At 36.8% G+C, this 17,896-nt stretch overlaps 2 protein-coding genes across 2 annotated transcripts; both read right to left on the bottom strand.

Moving 5' to 3' along the window:
- Positions 1 to 1,088: 1,088 nt before the first annotated feature.
- On the bottom strand, positions 1,089 to 7,503 carry LOC121406914 (coagulation factor V-like). The gene is made up of 3 exons (XM_041597788.1): positions 7,496 to 7,503; positions 6,081 to 6,841; positions 1,089 to 4,025 (listed from the first exon to the last, which is right to left on the bottom strand). The coding sequence occupies exons 1-3, from the start codon at positions 7,501 to 7,503 to the stop codon at positions 3,853 to 3,855; spliced, it is 942 nt and encodes a 313-aa protein (XP_041453722.1). The 3' UTR covers positions 1,089 to 3,852.
- On the bottom strand, positions 6,743 to 16,270 carry LOC121408607 (nudix hydrolase 8-like). Its single transcript, XM_041600132.1, has 7 exons — positions 16,198 to 16,270; positions 14,160 to 14,325; positions 12,124 to 12,215; positions 10,588 to 10,693; positions 9,585 to 9,689; positions 8,855 to 9,057; positions 6,743 to 7,985 (listed from the first exon to the last, which is right to left on the bottom strand). Exons 2-7 carry the CDS (start codon positions 14,278 to 14,280, stop codon positions 7,743 to 7,745), a joined length of 870 nt encoding a protein of 289 aa, XP_041456066.1. The 5' UTR covers positions 14,281 to 14,325; positions 16,198 to 16,270; the 3' UTR covers positions 6,743 to 7,742.
- Positions 16,271 to 17,896: the final 1,626 nt, after the last annotated feature.

The raw sequence follows: 17,896 nt of genomic DNA, 5'->3' as shown, positions 1-17,896 counted from the left end.
TTTGTATTCATAAACTATCAACCTGTAAATATTCAATAAGATAAAGTTCTTTGATACTGGCTATAGCTATATAAAAAAGAAAAATCAGATTTTTAATCCAAGATCTAAATTTTCGGAGTGCGAAGTCATTGATTAAATCATAGTTTTAATCTATTTTCTCATGATTTAACAGGGTTATTTTGTAAAACATATAGTTGAAGGCTTCCTTCAAATGTCATAATGTCAAATATCAAAGAATAACTTGTATTTTTTTGTCTTCTCGGGCACCAGGCTTTTTGATTCAACACTAGTTGAAATAAATATCTTTTGTATTTGGTGCTTTCAAGTTTGGTGTTGATGTTGGTGTTGCGAGCACAATTAAGATTGCCATTCCTTTCTCCAACACGTAACCCGAGTGTTAAAAAATGGTCCATTGAATCATAAAATTGATCGTTTTAACACCTGGTAATGTTTAATCCCAGGACCAACTTCATTGTGAGTTTGATGCTGTGCCAACAAATCAACCCAACACTAAAACCAAAAAGTCAACACCATACTTGGAATCACGAACTATATCTGATATATTTCAAATGATATTAAGTAACCCGATTCAGGCAGTGCTTAAATACAGGACAGGTGTCACACTGGTTTATATGTGCATGTGGTACTTATTTTCAGTTCAATTTGTGCACGAAATATTAAGTCTGCTGAATGAACACCTTGCAAATGTTTCAAATTATATTGATCATAGTTATGATGCCTTTAAATTTCTTGATTTGATATGTTCTTTGTACTTGTAATTATTTTATCAATTTACCAAATTATTTATTCTCTCATTCTCTAAGATCTTTCTTTCCCAGTCTCTCTACCTTGTATTCTCCAATGTTCGTTCAACTTCTCAATATCTCACAAAATATGTTTTATTTACTAAAATTATCTTTCAATGTATCTCTCGTCTCAGTCTTCATTCTCTCTCTCTATCTCTCTTTCTCTCTTGGCAATAATCTCATCTATGGTAATTTGAAATATACTCAATATCATTCTATATTTTGATGGAAGTCCTAAAAATCAAATGCACAGAACTGTACACCATTACATCGGAATTAAACTTCTTGTAAAAAGAAATCTATTGTTTTATCACACTGTATATCATATTATCATAAATAACTTGTATATTAATACATTTATATTTGAAATACACATAATACACAAATACAAAGTTTCTTATATTTTCTATTAATAACAATGGAGTATGATATAATATACTGTATTTTAGATTCACAAAACACACTGCGAAGATAAGCCATGCTTGTAATACCTCACCTATAAAACTATGACAATCTTTGGGTGTAATAATACATACTTGTATCTCATTTTCCTTTTATTTTGCATTTGTCATCCACAATGTAAAAATTCACACAAGAATTAAATTCTACTGCATTTAACTTTATTTTGGATTAACTGTCTGTATCATGAAGTGAACATGGTGTCATATGCATAAAAAGTAGCAATTGCTTTTGCTAGGCTTGGTTCAAGCTCAAGCAATTGCTAATTGCCTGGTAGCATTTACTTGATGATTAAGTTGTTGCTAAAAAGTGTTTGCATAAAGCGAACATTTAGCATGTTCTTTTAAGCATGCTTCAGTTTTTTCAAGCTCCGTCAGAGCAGCTTCAGCGTTTGATTGATCGTTCGCATTTTAAAATCATGTTCATGTACCTGAGAGAGAACTCCAAGGTGTACAGTAGCCTACATGAACATGTTTTCTTCCTAGAAAGTGCAAAACCAAATGCAAACTATATGAATTTATTAATTGGAAACAAGTTAAAGGAACAGTTTTACACCACGTCTAAGGAAAAGATGTTACAGGAGAGAAGCGGTATTTTGTACTGCACACCTCTGCATTCGAGTGCAGTCTTTGTTCTGTGGGTCATGTTTGCACCAGCATGACGTCGCTATTGATCAAACCTCTAGCAATTGCTTTCTGAGTACAAGAAAAGTGTTCAAGCACAAGCAAAGGGTTATGCATATAAAATAAAGCAATTGCTCAGACCTGATCTTTTGCTTGGCTAGCAATTTCTTGTGCTTGAAGCAATTGCTATCCAGCAATTGAACTTTTTATGCATCTGACCCAATGTTGTGGTTGTACAATATTTAAAAAATACATTAAGCCTTCACAGTATGTGAAATTAATGCAGAACCCTGAATAGTAAGTACAATACAAATTCTATGAAACCTTTTTAATCAACAGAGCGCTAATGCCATGGCTCGTTTTCAAGAAATAGAAAAGTCCCTGAAGATGTGAGGCTAAATCTATAAAATCCATCAAAAATAGTGCATTCATATGGCTCTGATATTAAGGTCATCATATGACCTTGAGAGGGAACATTATTTAGTAGCAACATCCATTTAATTTGTCCCAGTGGGTGTTTCATAATGCTGTGCAAGTTACAAGTTGCAATTTCATAATTTTCACATCATAGACAATCGAGTGTCGCTATTCAGGCGAGCACATAATGCACCCGCCTGTCACATGGAAAATGGTGTTATTGGTCAAGCAAGAAAAGTGGAAGGTGGCGACTTCACCTTTGACATTCTGACCTCAAAATCAATTATATGAGCCTAGGTTAAGTTAAACTGAAGTTATTGTGTTTACAAAGACTTCAGAAGAGCAAGATGAAAACATGTCAGTGCGACCTTGACATTTTGACCTCAAAATCAATAGGCTTTCTGGGATCCATATGAGTATCATACACACCAAATTAAATGAGCCTAGGATAAGATACAATAAAGTTATCGCGTTTACAAGGACTTCAGAAGGGTAAGATGAAAACACATCTATGACCTTGACCTTTCGACTTCAAAATCAATAGGCTTCCTTGATCCACACTAGTATCAAACACACCAAATTATTTGAGCCTAGCTTAAATTAAACTGAAGTTATCACGTTTACAAGGAAAAGTTAATGGACAGACAGACAGATGGACACTGAGCGTGATACCATAATACGTTCCGTCGCCGGGCGGGCGTACAAGAAGCCCGTCTGTTGTTTCATAAAGCTGTTTCTAAAAAGGTACAGTAGGATTACTTACAAACAAACGGTCCTTCTTTCAAGAAATGAGATTTTTTGGATCAACTTTCCTATAACCCAAATCAGATCCTTTCATAATACTATGCAAATTTGCATTGAAATGTTTAACAAGAAACCTTGTTTACGTAAAATGATCATATTTCAACTTTGCAGATAAAAATGACTGAGAATATGTACCGATCATTCATATTAAACTCATGCATGTCTTATGAACAACTTTATAAAGCACACTACTGACTGAATGAATGAATTGGGAAATTAATCTTTCAAAGTTTTTGTTTGAACCTGCTTTGAATTTAATCTAGTACCACTAGTACTGGTATGTCAATTATTCTATTGACATTACTTACACCCTCTTACCATGTATTAGCTTCTTTGGTGTAAAGGTCAAGAGTAACAAACCGATTTCAAAAGATAACTTCAATTTAAATGTGCAATTTGTGATTTTCGAGAACAAAGCTTTCATGTGATTTTGCTCGTACTCATATTTCCCAAGTTTACCTTGCATAACAAACCCCATTACTCTAACGTTTGGATCTAAAATACAATTGTAGTTACACCAACTTCATTTTCTTTTAATTGTCTCGACTTTATGAATTAAATATCATGAAAACCTTAATATGTACATAAATTAACAAGAAAAGACTGTATTCAGGAGCATTTACTATTAAAGGCAGTTAGTAACTCTGTCCGGGAATAATCACTGATTCAGCTGCTAGTTTAATCATAATTACCATCCTTAAAGATGTCCCAAGCTTAGTAAGCCAAGACAAGAGATCAATTCTTCACCAAGACACCTGGGATTTCGTGATAAAGGTACCGCAATACAGTGAAGGTGATAGGGTACCACCAGACTGTGTAGGTGATAGGGTACCACCATACAGTGAAGGTGATAGGGTACCACCACACAGTGAAGGTGATAGGGTACCACCATACAGTGAAGGTGATAGGGTACCACCATACAGAGAAGGTGATAGGGTACCACCATACAGTGAAGAATTCTTCTGACAGGCATATTCTATATGTGTATTGTATACAGCTGCACTGGGTCACCCACATTGTCTATCTGCTGATTGCACTTTGACATGTGCATAGTGAACTTTCATGATCTTTTCTTAGGAAATAAATCACAAAATATGTTGTATGTACTGGAATTATCTTTCAATGTAACTCTGTATAGGTCTCCATTCTCTCTCTCTTCCTTGGCAAGAATCATTAAAAATTATAATTTGAAATATACTCAATATCATCCTTATTTTTGATAGAAGTCCTAGAAATCAGATGCACAGAACTGTACACCATTACATCCAGATTTGATTAAGGAATTAAAATTCTTGTAAAAATCTTTTGTTTGATCATACTGTACAACATATTACCGGGTATTATAAATATATTATATATTTGAAATATACATAAAACACAAACAAACAGTTTCTAATATTTTCTATTAATACTAACATCAATGGAGTATGATATAATCTACTGTATATTAGATTCACAAAACACACTAGGAAGATAAGCCATGCTTCTACATGTAATACCTCATTTTCAATTTGACCCTCACCTATAATACTATGACAATCTTTGGGTGTAATAATACATGCATGTATCTCATTTTCCTTCTTTTATTTTGCATTTGTAATCCACAATGTAAAAATTCACACAAGAATTAAATTTTATTGCATTTAACTTTACTTTGGAATGATAAACGGTATCAGGAAGTGAAAATTGTTATGGTTGTACAATATTAAAACAAATACATTCAGCATTCACAGTACAGTCCAAACTCTTATCCGGACAAGTTGGGACCAGCACCAATATGGGTAAGCGATTTATAAGGATCTGGCAGACCCAATATGAAATACACGCAGCTGCCTCCCGAATACACGTAATCTATTGTAGTGGGCGTACCGGTACACAGACAGTATTCACTGCAGTGTCGGTACAATTTTTTTTTTACAGAAATTATATCGACTGGTTACCAAAACTCTTGGATAATTTACCTGCCGAAATGATTGAGGAATACATCGAGCATATCTTGAGAGAAAAAGAATTACTTAAAACTAAGTTAGAAAATTGGATCATCGCAGCGGGCATTGCAGCTTCGCAAAGTCAGCCATTGTTATACTGACTGTGGTTCAAACATGATAGATGGCGCTGTCCATAATGCAAGATGAGCCTAGCTAGCAAGACGTGTTGTTTTTTTCTCTGAAAAACAAGAGAACGTGACAAATGATTGCGCTGTGCCCTGATTTACTGGAAAATTATTCTGTCCAAGTTTTTTTTGTAATTTGCACAAGATATTTTCATAAAAAATAATGTAGTTGTAGGAAGACTTTATTGGAAAATGTATGCAATAAAAGTGAGTTAGCATAGGAATTTTGATTTTTAGATTGAAATCTCATTTCCCCACATGTATACTAGATTGAAAAAAAAAATCTCTTTAAGTGTGCATCTGGATAATAGATCCGGTTAAGGGGAGGCTGAATAAGAGAGGTCGGACTGTACGTGAAATTCATGCAGAACCCTGAATAGTACCCGGCAAATTCTATGAAACCTTTTTACTCAACAGAGCAGTAATGCCTTTGCTCGTTTTCAAGAAATAGAAAAGTCCCTGAAGAAGTGAGGCTAAATCTGTAAAATCCATCAAAAATACTGCATTCATATGGCTCTGATATTGAAGTCATCCTATGACCTTGGGAGGGAATATCATTTAGTAGCAACATCCAATTAATTTGTCCCAGTGGGTGATTACCATAAGATGTACCAACCTTAGTAAGCCAAGGAAAGAAATTTAATTATTTACCAAGACATCTGAGATTTTGTGACACAGTGAAGGTGATAGGGTACCACGATACAGTGAGGTGATAAGGTACCACCATACAGTGAAGGTGATAGGGTACCACGATACAGTGAGGTGATAAGGTACCACCATACAGTGAAGGTGATAGGGTACCACCATACAGTGAAGGTGATAGGGTACCACCATACAGTGAAGGTGATAGGGTACCACCACACAGTGAAGGTGATAGGGTACCACCATACAGTGAAGGTGATAGGGTACCACCATACAGTGAAGGTGATAGGGTACCACCATACAGTGAAGGTGATAGGGTACCACCATACAGTGAAGGTGATAGGGTACCACCATACAGTGAAGGTGATAATGTACCACCATGCAGTGAAGGTGATAGGGTACCACCACATGGTGAAGGTGATAGGGTACCACCATACAGTGAAGGTGATAGGGTACCACCACACAGTGAAGGTGATAGGGTACCACCATGCAGTGAAGGTGATAGGGTACCACCATACAGTGAAGGTGATAGGGTACCACCATACAGTGAAGGTGATAATGTACCACCATGCAGTGAAGGTGATAGGGTACCACCACATGGTGAAGGTGATAGGGTACCACCATACAGTGAAGGTGATAGGGTACCACCACACAGTGAAGGTGATAGGGTACCACCACATGGTGAAGGTGATAGGGTTCCACCATACAGTGAAGGTGATAGGGTACCACCACACAGTGAAGGTGATAGGGTACCACCATACAGTGAAGGTGATAGGGTACCACCACACAGTGAAGGTGATAGGGTACCACCACACAGTGAAGGTGATAATGTACCACCATACAGTGAAGGTGATAGGGTACCACCATACAGTGAAGGTGATAGGGTTCCACCATACTGTGAAGGTGATAAGGCACCACCATACTGTAAAGAATTCTTCTGACAGGCACATTCTATGTGTGTATTGCCTACAGTTGCACTGGGCTATTATGATCTGCCGCTGATTTCATGATTTGCTGCTTTGTTAGAAACTTAAAGGCTTTCATTACGTCAAGAAAGATAGGTATTGTTAATTACACAAATAAGAGTTATAGTAGATCTCGCATTTGATCACAATCAAATTTCCTACCTTTGTTGATGTTCACAATCCCTCTAAATTCCAAATTTGGTTTGCCAAAGACCTTGAATACAAGTTTTTATTTTTGAACTAGTCAATATAAAGGCAAAGGGAAATCTTCCATAAGCATGACAGATAAACGAGGCAAAGTAAGTAGTCCTTTGGTCAAACATTTGAATCCCGGTTATGTGTTCATTCTTTCCCCAAAACTACATATCCCTGAGATTATATGATTAAAAGTTAGGGCCAATTAGGGATAAAAAAAATGTATTGCACTATCTTGGTTGGGTTTAAAAAAAACTGACTGTTATTTGGGAAAAAATTCCTTGCACTAATTGCAGAAACAAAATGAGAAAATATGGGAGTAATATCAGATCTCAGACTGCAAATGTACCTTTGTATGCAAAGCAAACATTTTCATTATATAGCTTTTATCAGAGATAAATATTCATATTGGTATTTGGGCTTAGATGGGCTTAAAGGCCCACGTGTTGAAGGTTGCTATTTTCACATTACCTGAGCATTCTTTACAAACCAGATTAGAAAGTACTTGATAGACAAAATGCCAAAGTGCACTTTTATTTGCCCTGGTCAGTTGTTCAGTTGGAAAGACAATGAAATATGAAATTAAAAAAAAAAAGGATTTTTGATTGGTAATATGAATCAAATGTCTCATAGGAATGGGTATATTTTTACATACATGTAGATAAATACAGAAAACTATAATGATCATTTTTACATATCCTTTGAATTGTGGCAATCATCAACTCTTTCCCAGCGACAATTTCTCCATGCTGTCACTCACGCTTTCTCTGTGTTCATCCTCGGTGGAAGAGGTTTCTGGTGTACTAGCCACAGATTTGGGAAGGATGGAGTATACAAGCACCTTGTTGTTTTTCTCTGGACGAAAATTCACCTTACAGTCTTTAGATAGAACAGCTAGACATTGCCTGGCAAAGTACCTGTTGGCTTCACTGACATCAGGATGCTCCAGGTATTCCTTGATCTGGTGAAAAAGAGGGACAATGAAAGACTTCAGTAAAGGGATGGTCACACCTGGGCCCGGTTGCATGAAAATTGCTATCATGCTAACTTTGCCATCCAATGGTAACTAAGATAGAAATAGGGCCCAACAGCCAATCAAAATCCAGGATTCCATGAAAGACCCAATGGGATGATAAAATTACACTAAAAGTAACTTCAATGCAACAGGGCCGGGGACTGTTCCGGCAGAGTATGCTTAGTCAATGCGTGCTAAAGCATTTTATCATTAAATCCTATTTCCTTACATCACAAATTCCATTCTTTGTATCACAGATTGCTTAATTCAAAAATTATAGTATCATATAAAAACTAACAAATTACTTTCAAATGACTCTTGATATCAAGAATTGAATTCCTGGTCTAAAAAATAGTATAATTTAAACTTACTGAACTGAAAGATACATGGCACATTCCAATTTGGTAGTGTACCAAAGTGGATTGTAAAGGGGAAGGGGGGGGGGGCTTTGCCCTTAGTAACCCAAATTATGGTATAACTGCTTGCCCTACATATATCAGCATATCCCTATATGTAAAGATAAATTTAAGTAGTGATAGTAACAGGATACTTTGGCATGAAGCTGATTTTAATCGGTCTCCTATCGCCCTAAATATATGAAAAATCCATGAATTGCAAGAGGCTATCTGATATTCCCCTCAATAGTCCAATGATCACACAATGAACAGTACTCCTCCACCCGTTGGGATCTGCCAAAGTGTTGTGTAATTTATGAACAGTTTTATGAAACACCATCCTTTTGGCTTGCGTACTTGAGAAGTTTTAATTTCGTTATCTCTGATAAAACTGGTTAATTGAGAGATGAGACAACTTACGGGCATCCATGTGCATGCTGCTATTTCTTTGGGGTCCATCTTGATCTCGGAGGTCAGAGGTTGCAGATGGCACACAAAGTAGATGTCAGATCTGCCAAAGCGAAATTGATGCAAGTGCCGAAAACAGCAGATGGACTTGAACTCTGCAGATACCCCCGTCTCTTCAAGGACTTCACGCCTAACAGCATCTGGTATATCTTCCCCTAGAAGAATATAAAGTGAGAAGATATGTTTTTCATATCTATATCAATAGAAACCAATTTTAGCTTTGTTGTAACTGGATGAAGGACATTGGATTAGCTCGCATAATGGTTGGATATGTTTACGATCACATCACTTCATCCAAAGGCAAAGTTATATAGCTTTTAAAGATTGAATGACATGGTTTGATGTATAATCATTCGATTCCACCTGAGATCAATCCACTAGCTAGTGCCGATTGGTGTTTCTATTGAAACCATGTACTAAGATAATAATAATAAGTTTGGAATATTGATTAGTTGTTATCCCACAATTAAAATGTAAGAAATAACAATTGGTATGTTGTCATAAAGTATTATACATGTATGCAATAGAAAGAGAAATAATGATTCTTCCACAATGGCTTGAATGACTTATATTACCAAGTGTTTTTTTTAGCCATTTAGTTATTAATTATCAAAGAGTTAGTATTAGAAAACCACTTGTAGCTGTAAAAAAAAATACATTTTTAATCAAGATATATACTTACTTGGGTCTGCGGCTCCTCCTGGTAGTTTCCATTGCCGTTTGTTTGCATACAACTCTTGAATAACTAACAGCTCATTCTTTTCATTCAAAACAAAGCCACCGACACCTGTAACAGATGAATGAAATATTTTAATTAAAATCATTGTCTCGCAGTTACAAACTGAAATGAACATGAATTACAAATAACAAGAATCACAAGACATCAATCAATATGACATTGAATGTAAAGAAATCAGTTTCATAATGCTCCCAAAATTCAATCTAAAAATTATATCCACCTGTCCAGCTATACACCACCCACGAAAAATAAAGAACGTGAACTGAACCCATGAGCCGCTGCTATGCTGGGTATGCTTATTAATATGCAGCCTGCGATTTTCCTACCATGGCACAAAGATCTCCAAAATATGAATGCAATACAAACACTATATCCAGACACTCCATAAGCACCGACTTTGATACATTTATCCAAATTGCACTACAAAAATGACCAATTTTACATTATGCACATGAAACACTAAGCAAATATTGAGAGATAAAATGGTCTTCATTCACAGTATTTGGCAGAAAAGTACCAACCACTGTCATAAATGAACAGTTGGAATCTAAAGCAGGATATAAACCCACTTCCACCTGGGGGTGTTTCACAAAGATTTCAGTATGACTCAGTATGTCTGTTTGCGTGCGGTATAAAAGACATCACCGCATTGGCTAGGTCTTACCACGAGGATGCGCACTACTGCGTATTGATCAATAAGATTGCGCGTTGCATATCATGTACATGTCGGCATTTAAGTGCGACTCTACTGATCTCTTTGTGAAACACTCACCTGATTATAAAAGCTCTATTGCGTGGGCAAAATGAAGGATGCTACAGTCACATCAACAATAGCGAGTCCAAACTGACCAATCGTATTTCATTGACAGTACTAACATTACAGTTTCTTTCAGTCTGCGGTTTGTTTCGTAGGTGTAACTGTAGCATTAGAATAGAGTGCATTTACCAATGTAATGTGTAGCAAAGCCTGGCAGCATATTGGGTTCATCTTCAGGAAGCCATCTTGTCATCATCACATAATTTGGTTGAGCATGGTGGAACACAAAACCAAGCTGGGGTACGTGAAAGAAAGGGCAAAGCAAGCGAGGAAATAAACGTGTCAGTGCAGGTCAAAATGGATGATCAAATTTTGATAGCAGGCAACAGGAAGTTACGTGTGGAACATAACTTGATGTTCCCGATCATATTTCAACTAATAATATTATATTATTAGGGTGGCTACTTATATAGAGCACAGGCCCACATTTAGGTGCTCATGGCACTACAAGAAAAATACATATACACATAAACAACAATTGAAATTAAATATTAAAAGAAAAGGGATAGAAATGTGCTAGAATGTGATGTAATAGAAATATTACAGCAGTAAGCTATAAATACAACCCAAATAAATAAATAACAGATATATGACTAAACACATTCCATGTACATGAATGAACATTTGGATAAATAAATGAATAACTGAAATTTGAACAACCTCAAAGTAAGATTTTCATTGTATCTAGCAAAAGTGTTAAATTGAAATTTGACATTTGAAATACTGCAAGTGCATGACAGGTATTATAAGCATAGTAAAAAATATGGTGTAAGAAGATACAGAGACATTGACAGCAAAGGCAGATACCCTCATACATGTAAAGAACAATGCAACATTACACAGAACAATACTCTCATCATAAGAATGCCACATACATAAACCAGAATCTGCGATCAATTTAAAAATGAGAAGTTGGCAGAAGGAAATGTGTACTAAAACCCCCATTTTTATACTTCTTTGAGTGCATCTTCAGCATAGTTTCTCTGCTGTTCTAGAAGATATGACCAATGGATTTTGAATACTTAGGAGAGTGATTTTTCATTCATCTGTACCAAGATCACCAGGCTTTTGTTTTGGGGTTTTCTTTTTAGGGATAGAAGAGATAAATGCTTAAAATGTGAGGTTATTGAATTATTGAATTATATTATGAAACAATGCCACACAAAATTAGAAGGGAATACAACATTCCCCCACCCCCACTATATCTCATGTCTTTCTCTGAAAATTTCGGGTTTTGACTTTGATTTGATTTGCTGTTGTTCAGAATGATACGAGCTATGGGACTGAAATTGGGATTAGAGTAACCTTTGAGGTCTTGGGTTTTCATATTTGTGAAAAGTTACGTTTCATAAAATTACTGTTGCGGTAACTTTACAATCCAGTGATAAATTCTAAGAAATCTTGTATTTTGATTGGTTGTTGACCACTGTCACCATGGCAGTTAAGTTTTATGCAACAGGGTCCCGTTGCATGAAAGTTACTTTGACATCCGATGGTAACGACCATGGTAACGCTGATCAACAGCCAATCAAAGTCAAGGATTTCAGAAAAGCTACCCTTGACGGTCAGAGTTACCATAATGGTAACTTTTATGCAACGGGACCCAGGGCCCTGATCTACCGTGGGAGCAGTTGCTGAAGGAACAAAGAGGTGTCAAGGCATCACCTTAGCAACAATGCCAACAAGGTCAGCCTGGTGTATGGGTATTTTGATCCAGATACCTCTCTTGCCAGTCGCCTTCCAGTGATCAAGTGAATCTAAGAAACAAAATAGCAACAACAACAAAAAATCAGGACATATCTGTACTCGACAATCATTTCATGTAGTTTTGCAATCAAGAATGCACTAAATGTGTAATAAGAAAATTTCAAGTCTTGCAGCATTTGCAGAGTGCATTCTGAAACAGATTGATGTCAATGGTAATTCCAGTACATCACCATTTCTTTTGTGTGTATACTGTACTTTTCTGTCTGACCCAAAAGTTTCAAAGTTAGTTATTAAAGTAGATTGTGACAAGAATGGCCAGGAAACACAAAAATTTGTGAAGGATGGTAAAATTTGATGGTCAGTGATTTGAACAAAGTGCACATCCAAAATTGATCTTATTTGGCCCTTGCAAATGTAGTGATCGATATAAAAACTAGGAAGATCATATTATTCAAATTAGGAACATCTAGAATTTGGGCATTTGCTGGAAAACTGACATCCCTGCATGATGTATCATACTTCGCCAAGAACAATTTGCATTGTTTTTACCCAATGCTTCATTTTATGGAACAGTCAATTTTTATACCTCGGTTAGCCTACAGCTAAATTGAAAATCTTTCAATATTTTTTTTTCTAAGAGAGAATTTGCAGGTAACATTTCTAAATTTCCATCAATAGTGTACCTCACACAATTATGCTCAAAATTAGTTTGTTAGCTCTTTGGTAAATAAAAAAATCCCCAAGATTATAACAAAAACAGATCATACATACCATATTAAAATGGAATGAAGTATTTTTTGGTCGTGATATTTTTTAATGAGTTAGTTTTTTTGAGCATATTACCTGTTGCATAGACTCAACACAGACAGGACGGTTGTAGACTGCAAGTGACAATCACAAATGATTTTCAGCAATATCCATCACGAGTGATGGCATTGGGTCAGACGCGTAAAAAGTAGCAATTGCTTTTGCTAGGCTTTTGCTTAGTTCCGTATGCACAAATATGACCTAGCAAATGCTTTTGCTTGTAAGCTCAAGCAATTATGCATTTAAGCATTTGCTTGGGTTTTTTCAAGCTCCGTCAGAGCAGCTGAGTGTTTGCTTGATCATGGTGTTCGCATTTTATAATTGGCTTTATGCACCTGAGAGAGAACTCCAACGTGTACAGTAGCCTACATGAACACATTTTTTTTCCTACTAAATTCAAGGAATAATTTGACACCACCGTCACGTCTTAGGATAAGATGTTACATGAGAGTAGCGGAAGCTTGCACGGCCACATCTCTGCGTTCGAGTCCAGCCTTTGTTCTGTGAGTCGTGTTTACACCAGCATGATGTCGCTATTGTTCAAACTGCTAGCAATTGATTTCTGATGGCAAGAAAAGGGTTTACGCACGGGCAAAGGGTTATGCATACAAAATTTAGCAAAATAAGGAATGATCATTCATTTTGCAAACAATTGCTTGTGCTTGAAGCAAATGCTACTTTTTATGCATCTGGCCCAATGTCCAAAACCACCCATTGTAAGCCTAACCTAATAAAAAAATTAATGGCTTCACATGCAATTTATAAATTCTAAGACGTGATGGCTTATTTGGGGCAAGTGTGAATTACTGAAATTGAACAATGCAGCCTAGCTCAGTCGGTTAGAGCGCATGTTTCAGGTAAGATCGTAGATCTCAACGTGAGGGGTTTGAGTCCCGCTCATGCAGAAACGTGTCTGACAAAAAATCTGATGCTATAGCGTTGTGTGTTAGTGTGCCTCACCACTGTATACAGTGCAGGTGTGAATGCAGTTGGAAAAGACTCCATCCATCGGAAAGGACGCAAATGTTGGTCCCGTGTATAGGAGAGTCACAACCTATGCACATTAAAACCAATACACTATTCGTCAAAGAGTAGGGTGTTCACCCGGTGTATTGCACCTGCCGGTCTCGGCAAAATTCAGGTCATGTCAATCTTGATGTTCATATGCAATCTGCATTTTACATTACCTGTCAGTATTGTTTTAAATTCATCCAATGTGTTCCAGTTCTGTGACTCTGTTTCTACTGTGATTCCACAAAATACATCAGACGAGCCAGTAAAGACCTTTGGACCATTTTCTTCTTCCATTTCCGATGGTGCCTGGGTTGCTCAGAAAATCATGACAATGTCAAACTGAAAAGTAGAGACAAGTAATCAAAGTAAAAATACATGTATCTGGGGCGATTCCAAGCAAAAGCGGACATTTTCGACAAAAATATATTAGCTACATTTAAAACAAGTGGAATGCCTCTGGCCGTCTCACCTGCATCATGCGATTCAACATAGCAGCAGTGCTGACTTAGAAAACTACTATAACTAGCACAAGATGTTCAGTGATACTTGGTTACTCTTATTTCCACGTTTTATGAACTAGACTAATAAACTTTAGAGAGATAGGATGGTAATTCAACAAATACAACCAATGTGGCCAAAGTTCATTGACCTCACATGACCTTTGACCTTGATCATGTGACCTGAATCTTGCACAGGATATTCAGTGATACTTGATTACTCTTATGTCCAAGTTTCAAAAGTCAGATCAATAAACTTGCAAAGTTATGATGGTAATTCAACAAATACCCCCAATTCGGCCAAAGTTCATTGACCCTAAATGACCTTTGACCTTGATCATGTGACCTGAAACTTGCACAAGATGTTCAGTGATACTTGATTACTATTATGTCCAAGTTTCATGAATCAGATCCAAAAACTTTTAAAGTTTTGATTGTAATTCAACAGATACCCCCAAATCGGCCAAAGTTCATTGACCCTAAATGACCTTTGACCTTGGTCATGTGACATGAAACTCATGCAGGATGTTTGGTGATACTTGATTAACCTTATGTCCAAATTTAATGAACTAGGTCCATATATTTTCTAAGTTATGATGACATTTCTCAGGTTAAGATTTTGATGTTGATTCCCCCAACATGGTCTAAGTTCATTGACCCTAAATGACCTTTGACCTTGGTCATGTGACATGAAACTCTACTAGGATGTTCAGTAATACTTGATTAACCTTATGGCCAAGTTTCATGAACTAGGTCCATATACTTTCTAAGTTATGATGTCATTTCAAAAACTTAACCTTAGGTTAAGATTTGATGTTGACGCCGCCACCGTCGGAAAAGCGGCGCCTATAGTCTCATTCTGCTATGCAGGTGAGACAAAAAACGCGTACCGTTGGCGAAGAACAATAGGAAACAAGATGGCGGCGTAAACATAGGCAAGTCTCTTCCGTCTTTTCATAAAACTTTTAATCAGGGATTTTTAATAAATCTTTTTTGATGAATTCTTGTTAAAAAATAAAATCGATAGCATTGAAATGTCGGAAATGAAGTTGTATCCCATGTACATGATTTAGGGCTAGATTTAATAGAAGGAAAGTAGAAATCTTGGGGACGAATGTTTCCGGTTTTGGGGCCCTTCGTGCAGATGAATGGGAATGAATGAATACCTGGCTTCATTGGAGTAAGCGTACGTTAGTAATACTAATAGTAAATCAATTTTACTCTCTAAAAGCCTCCTGGTTAAGTCCACCTTGGATTTAAGTTGGAATTGGAAGGAGTCAAGGACAAGGACCCTTTCGATGTTTCGTGCATTCGGCCCCTGGCCTGGGAGTTGTTGTTGTTGTTTGTTGAGTGGGGAGCTACTACGAGACTGAGGTTAGGCTCTGCCCCAATATGCATTGCGCCAAGTTGATTAGCCAAGCTCCCAGTCCATGCAGTCCCAGCCATGGTTAGCCACAAGCACCGACCAGTGCGGCAGGCGGAGCAACAACCAGCGGCCAGTGCCAAGGGGCTGGGGGCGCGGGCCACACTGCAGCTGCACCGCACTGCAATCCAATCACCAGTGCAGTCGCAGTGCGAATGAGCAGGAATTGCCATGATCTGCTCAGTAGTTAGGAAAGGACCTGACGAAGTTATGTTAATACAATATCAATCGCAACTAATCTAGATCAGCGTAGTTGGACAATGATAGAAAAAAATAAAACATCTGACTTACTACGAAAATAAGAGAAAATCAGTAACGTTGATCAACAATCCAATCTGTTGCAAAATAAAAAGAGCCTCCGTCTATAGTCTCATTCAAGCTCTGACTAGACTTAACTTGGAAGGATAAGGTCGGATCGTCAATTTACTGGTCTAAAGGCTAAAACAGTAGGTCTAATATAGTAATGATTTTAAATTCTACGTACAATTTTATATCGATTTAAAGTATAAATTGTTCAATTTTACAATCAGAATATTTTTAATTGATTAAAGCAAGTTGATTATTTCAGACACATTCCACAACACCTTGAAAGTAGACTGTGAAATATTTCAGAAACTGTTTCAAGATCTTCCGTAGATAGATACTAGTAGTAGATAAAGACCACAATACCCCGGACAATTATCCCGGACAATTATACCCCAGAGGCCCAGACATTATAATGCTTGAACATGATCCATGCCCATGAGGGCATGAAAATATACAAAATCATATACTATTAATGCATTTCAAGAAATTTGGTAATGAACAAATGTAGAAAGGTGTAAGCCTATAGACAAAGGTACAGGCCTGCAAAAAAATATATACCTCCAAATCTTTCTTCAAATCCATAAAAAGAAAATTCATAATGATTATCATAAGCAATTATAGTGCTACAGGGGCGGATCCAGGTCCCGCCAATAACGGGGGGGGGAGGGTCATATATTCCCCGATCGGCCGCTCATAGTTGATTTTGTTTGTTTCTTTTGAGTTGCGAAAAGCGCTAAAAAATTTTTTTGGGGGGCGGGCCACAGCCTATTGTGCAAAATTAATAAGAAGTTGCAAGAGAGCGAAGCAAGCGAGTAAAAATTTTGACATTTTTATCACAAAAATCAAAGTTTGTGATAGATTTTTACAAAGCACTTGGAAACAAATAGGCCCATATTTCCTTCTTATCCATTTCCTTTTCTCTTTTTTTTTCTTGTTCGTGAAAAATGGGGGGGGGGCAAAACGCCCATGTCCTAACAGTCATTTCTTAGCTTTATTCTTATAAAGCAACATAAAAGTGTAATAATCTCATAAGCCCTATTTAGATATTGCAAGCGCACAACGCGAGCTAAACATTTTTGGAATTTCATATATAAGGTCCTGAAAATTGAACACTGGGCAAACATTGTAAACCTGAACACGATGTATACTTTAACTATTAAATAATGCGAGCGCGAGCGGAAAAAGGGAGATTTCAGACCTAAAAATGGGACACCCTCTTCGTGTTTTGTAAATTATAAAAAAGGATGAGTAATTTTTTAATTTGGTATCTTATTAATACATTAATGATGCGAGCGCAAAGCACGAGCATAAAATTTTTGATGTTCTAATCTGAAACTGGATATTTTTAGCACGTTTTGAAGAAACATGTGTGCGCGTGTCTTATAGAGTTAAAAACAATCTGGGTATTCTGAATACATTTATTTTTTTATCATGAAAATAAACAATGCGAGCGCGATATGAAAAGGATGAATTTAAGCACTATCTTAAGCACTCACATGTGTATATGAAGCCGGGATATGAAGTGGATGTGGACAGCACTCAATAAATGATGCGAGTGCAAAGCGTGAGCTAATATTCTTATTATCATTTTGACCTATAGGCATAAGGACATATGAAGATGATGACTATCTTCCTATTCCTTTTCCTAAGAGCGATTGAACTCGTCGATATTCCTTTCTGAAAA

Source organism: Lytechinus variegatus, chromosome 2 (genome assembly GCF_018143015.1).
Source record: "Lytechinus variegatus isolate NC3 chromosome 2, Lvar_3.0, whole genome shotgun sequence".
NCBI lineage: Eukaryota > Metazoa > Echinodermata > Echinoidea > Temnopleuroida > Toxopneustidae > Lytechinus > Lytechinus variegatus.
The sequence above is the reverse complement of the archived record's forward strand: the minus strand, read 5'-3'. Positions and strand labels throughout refer to the sequence as shown.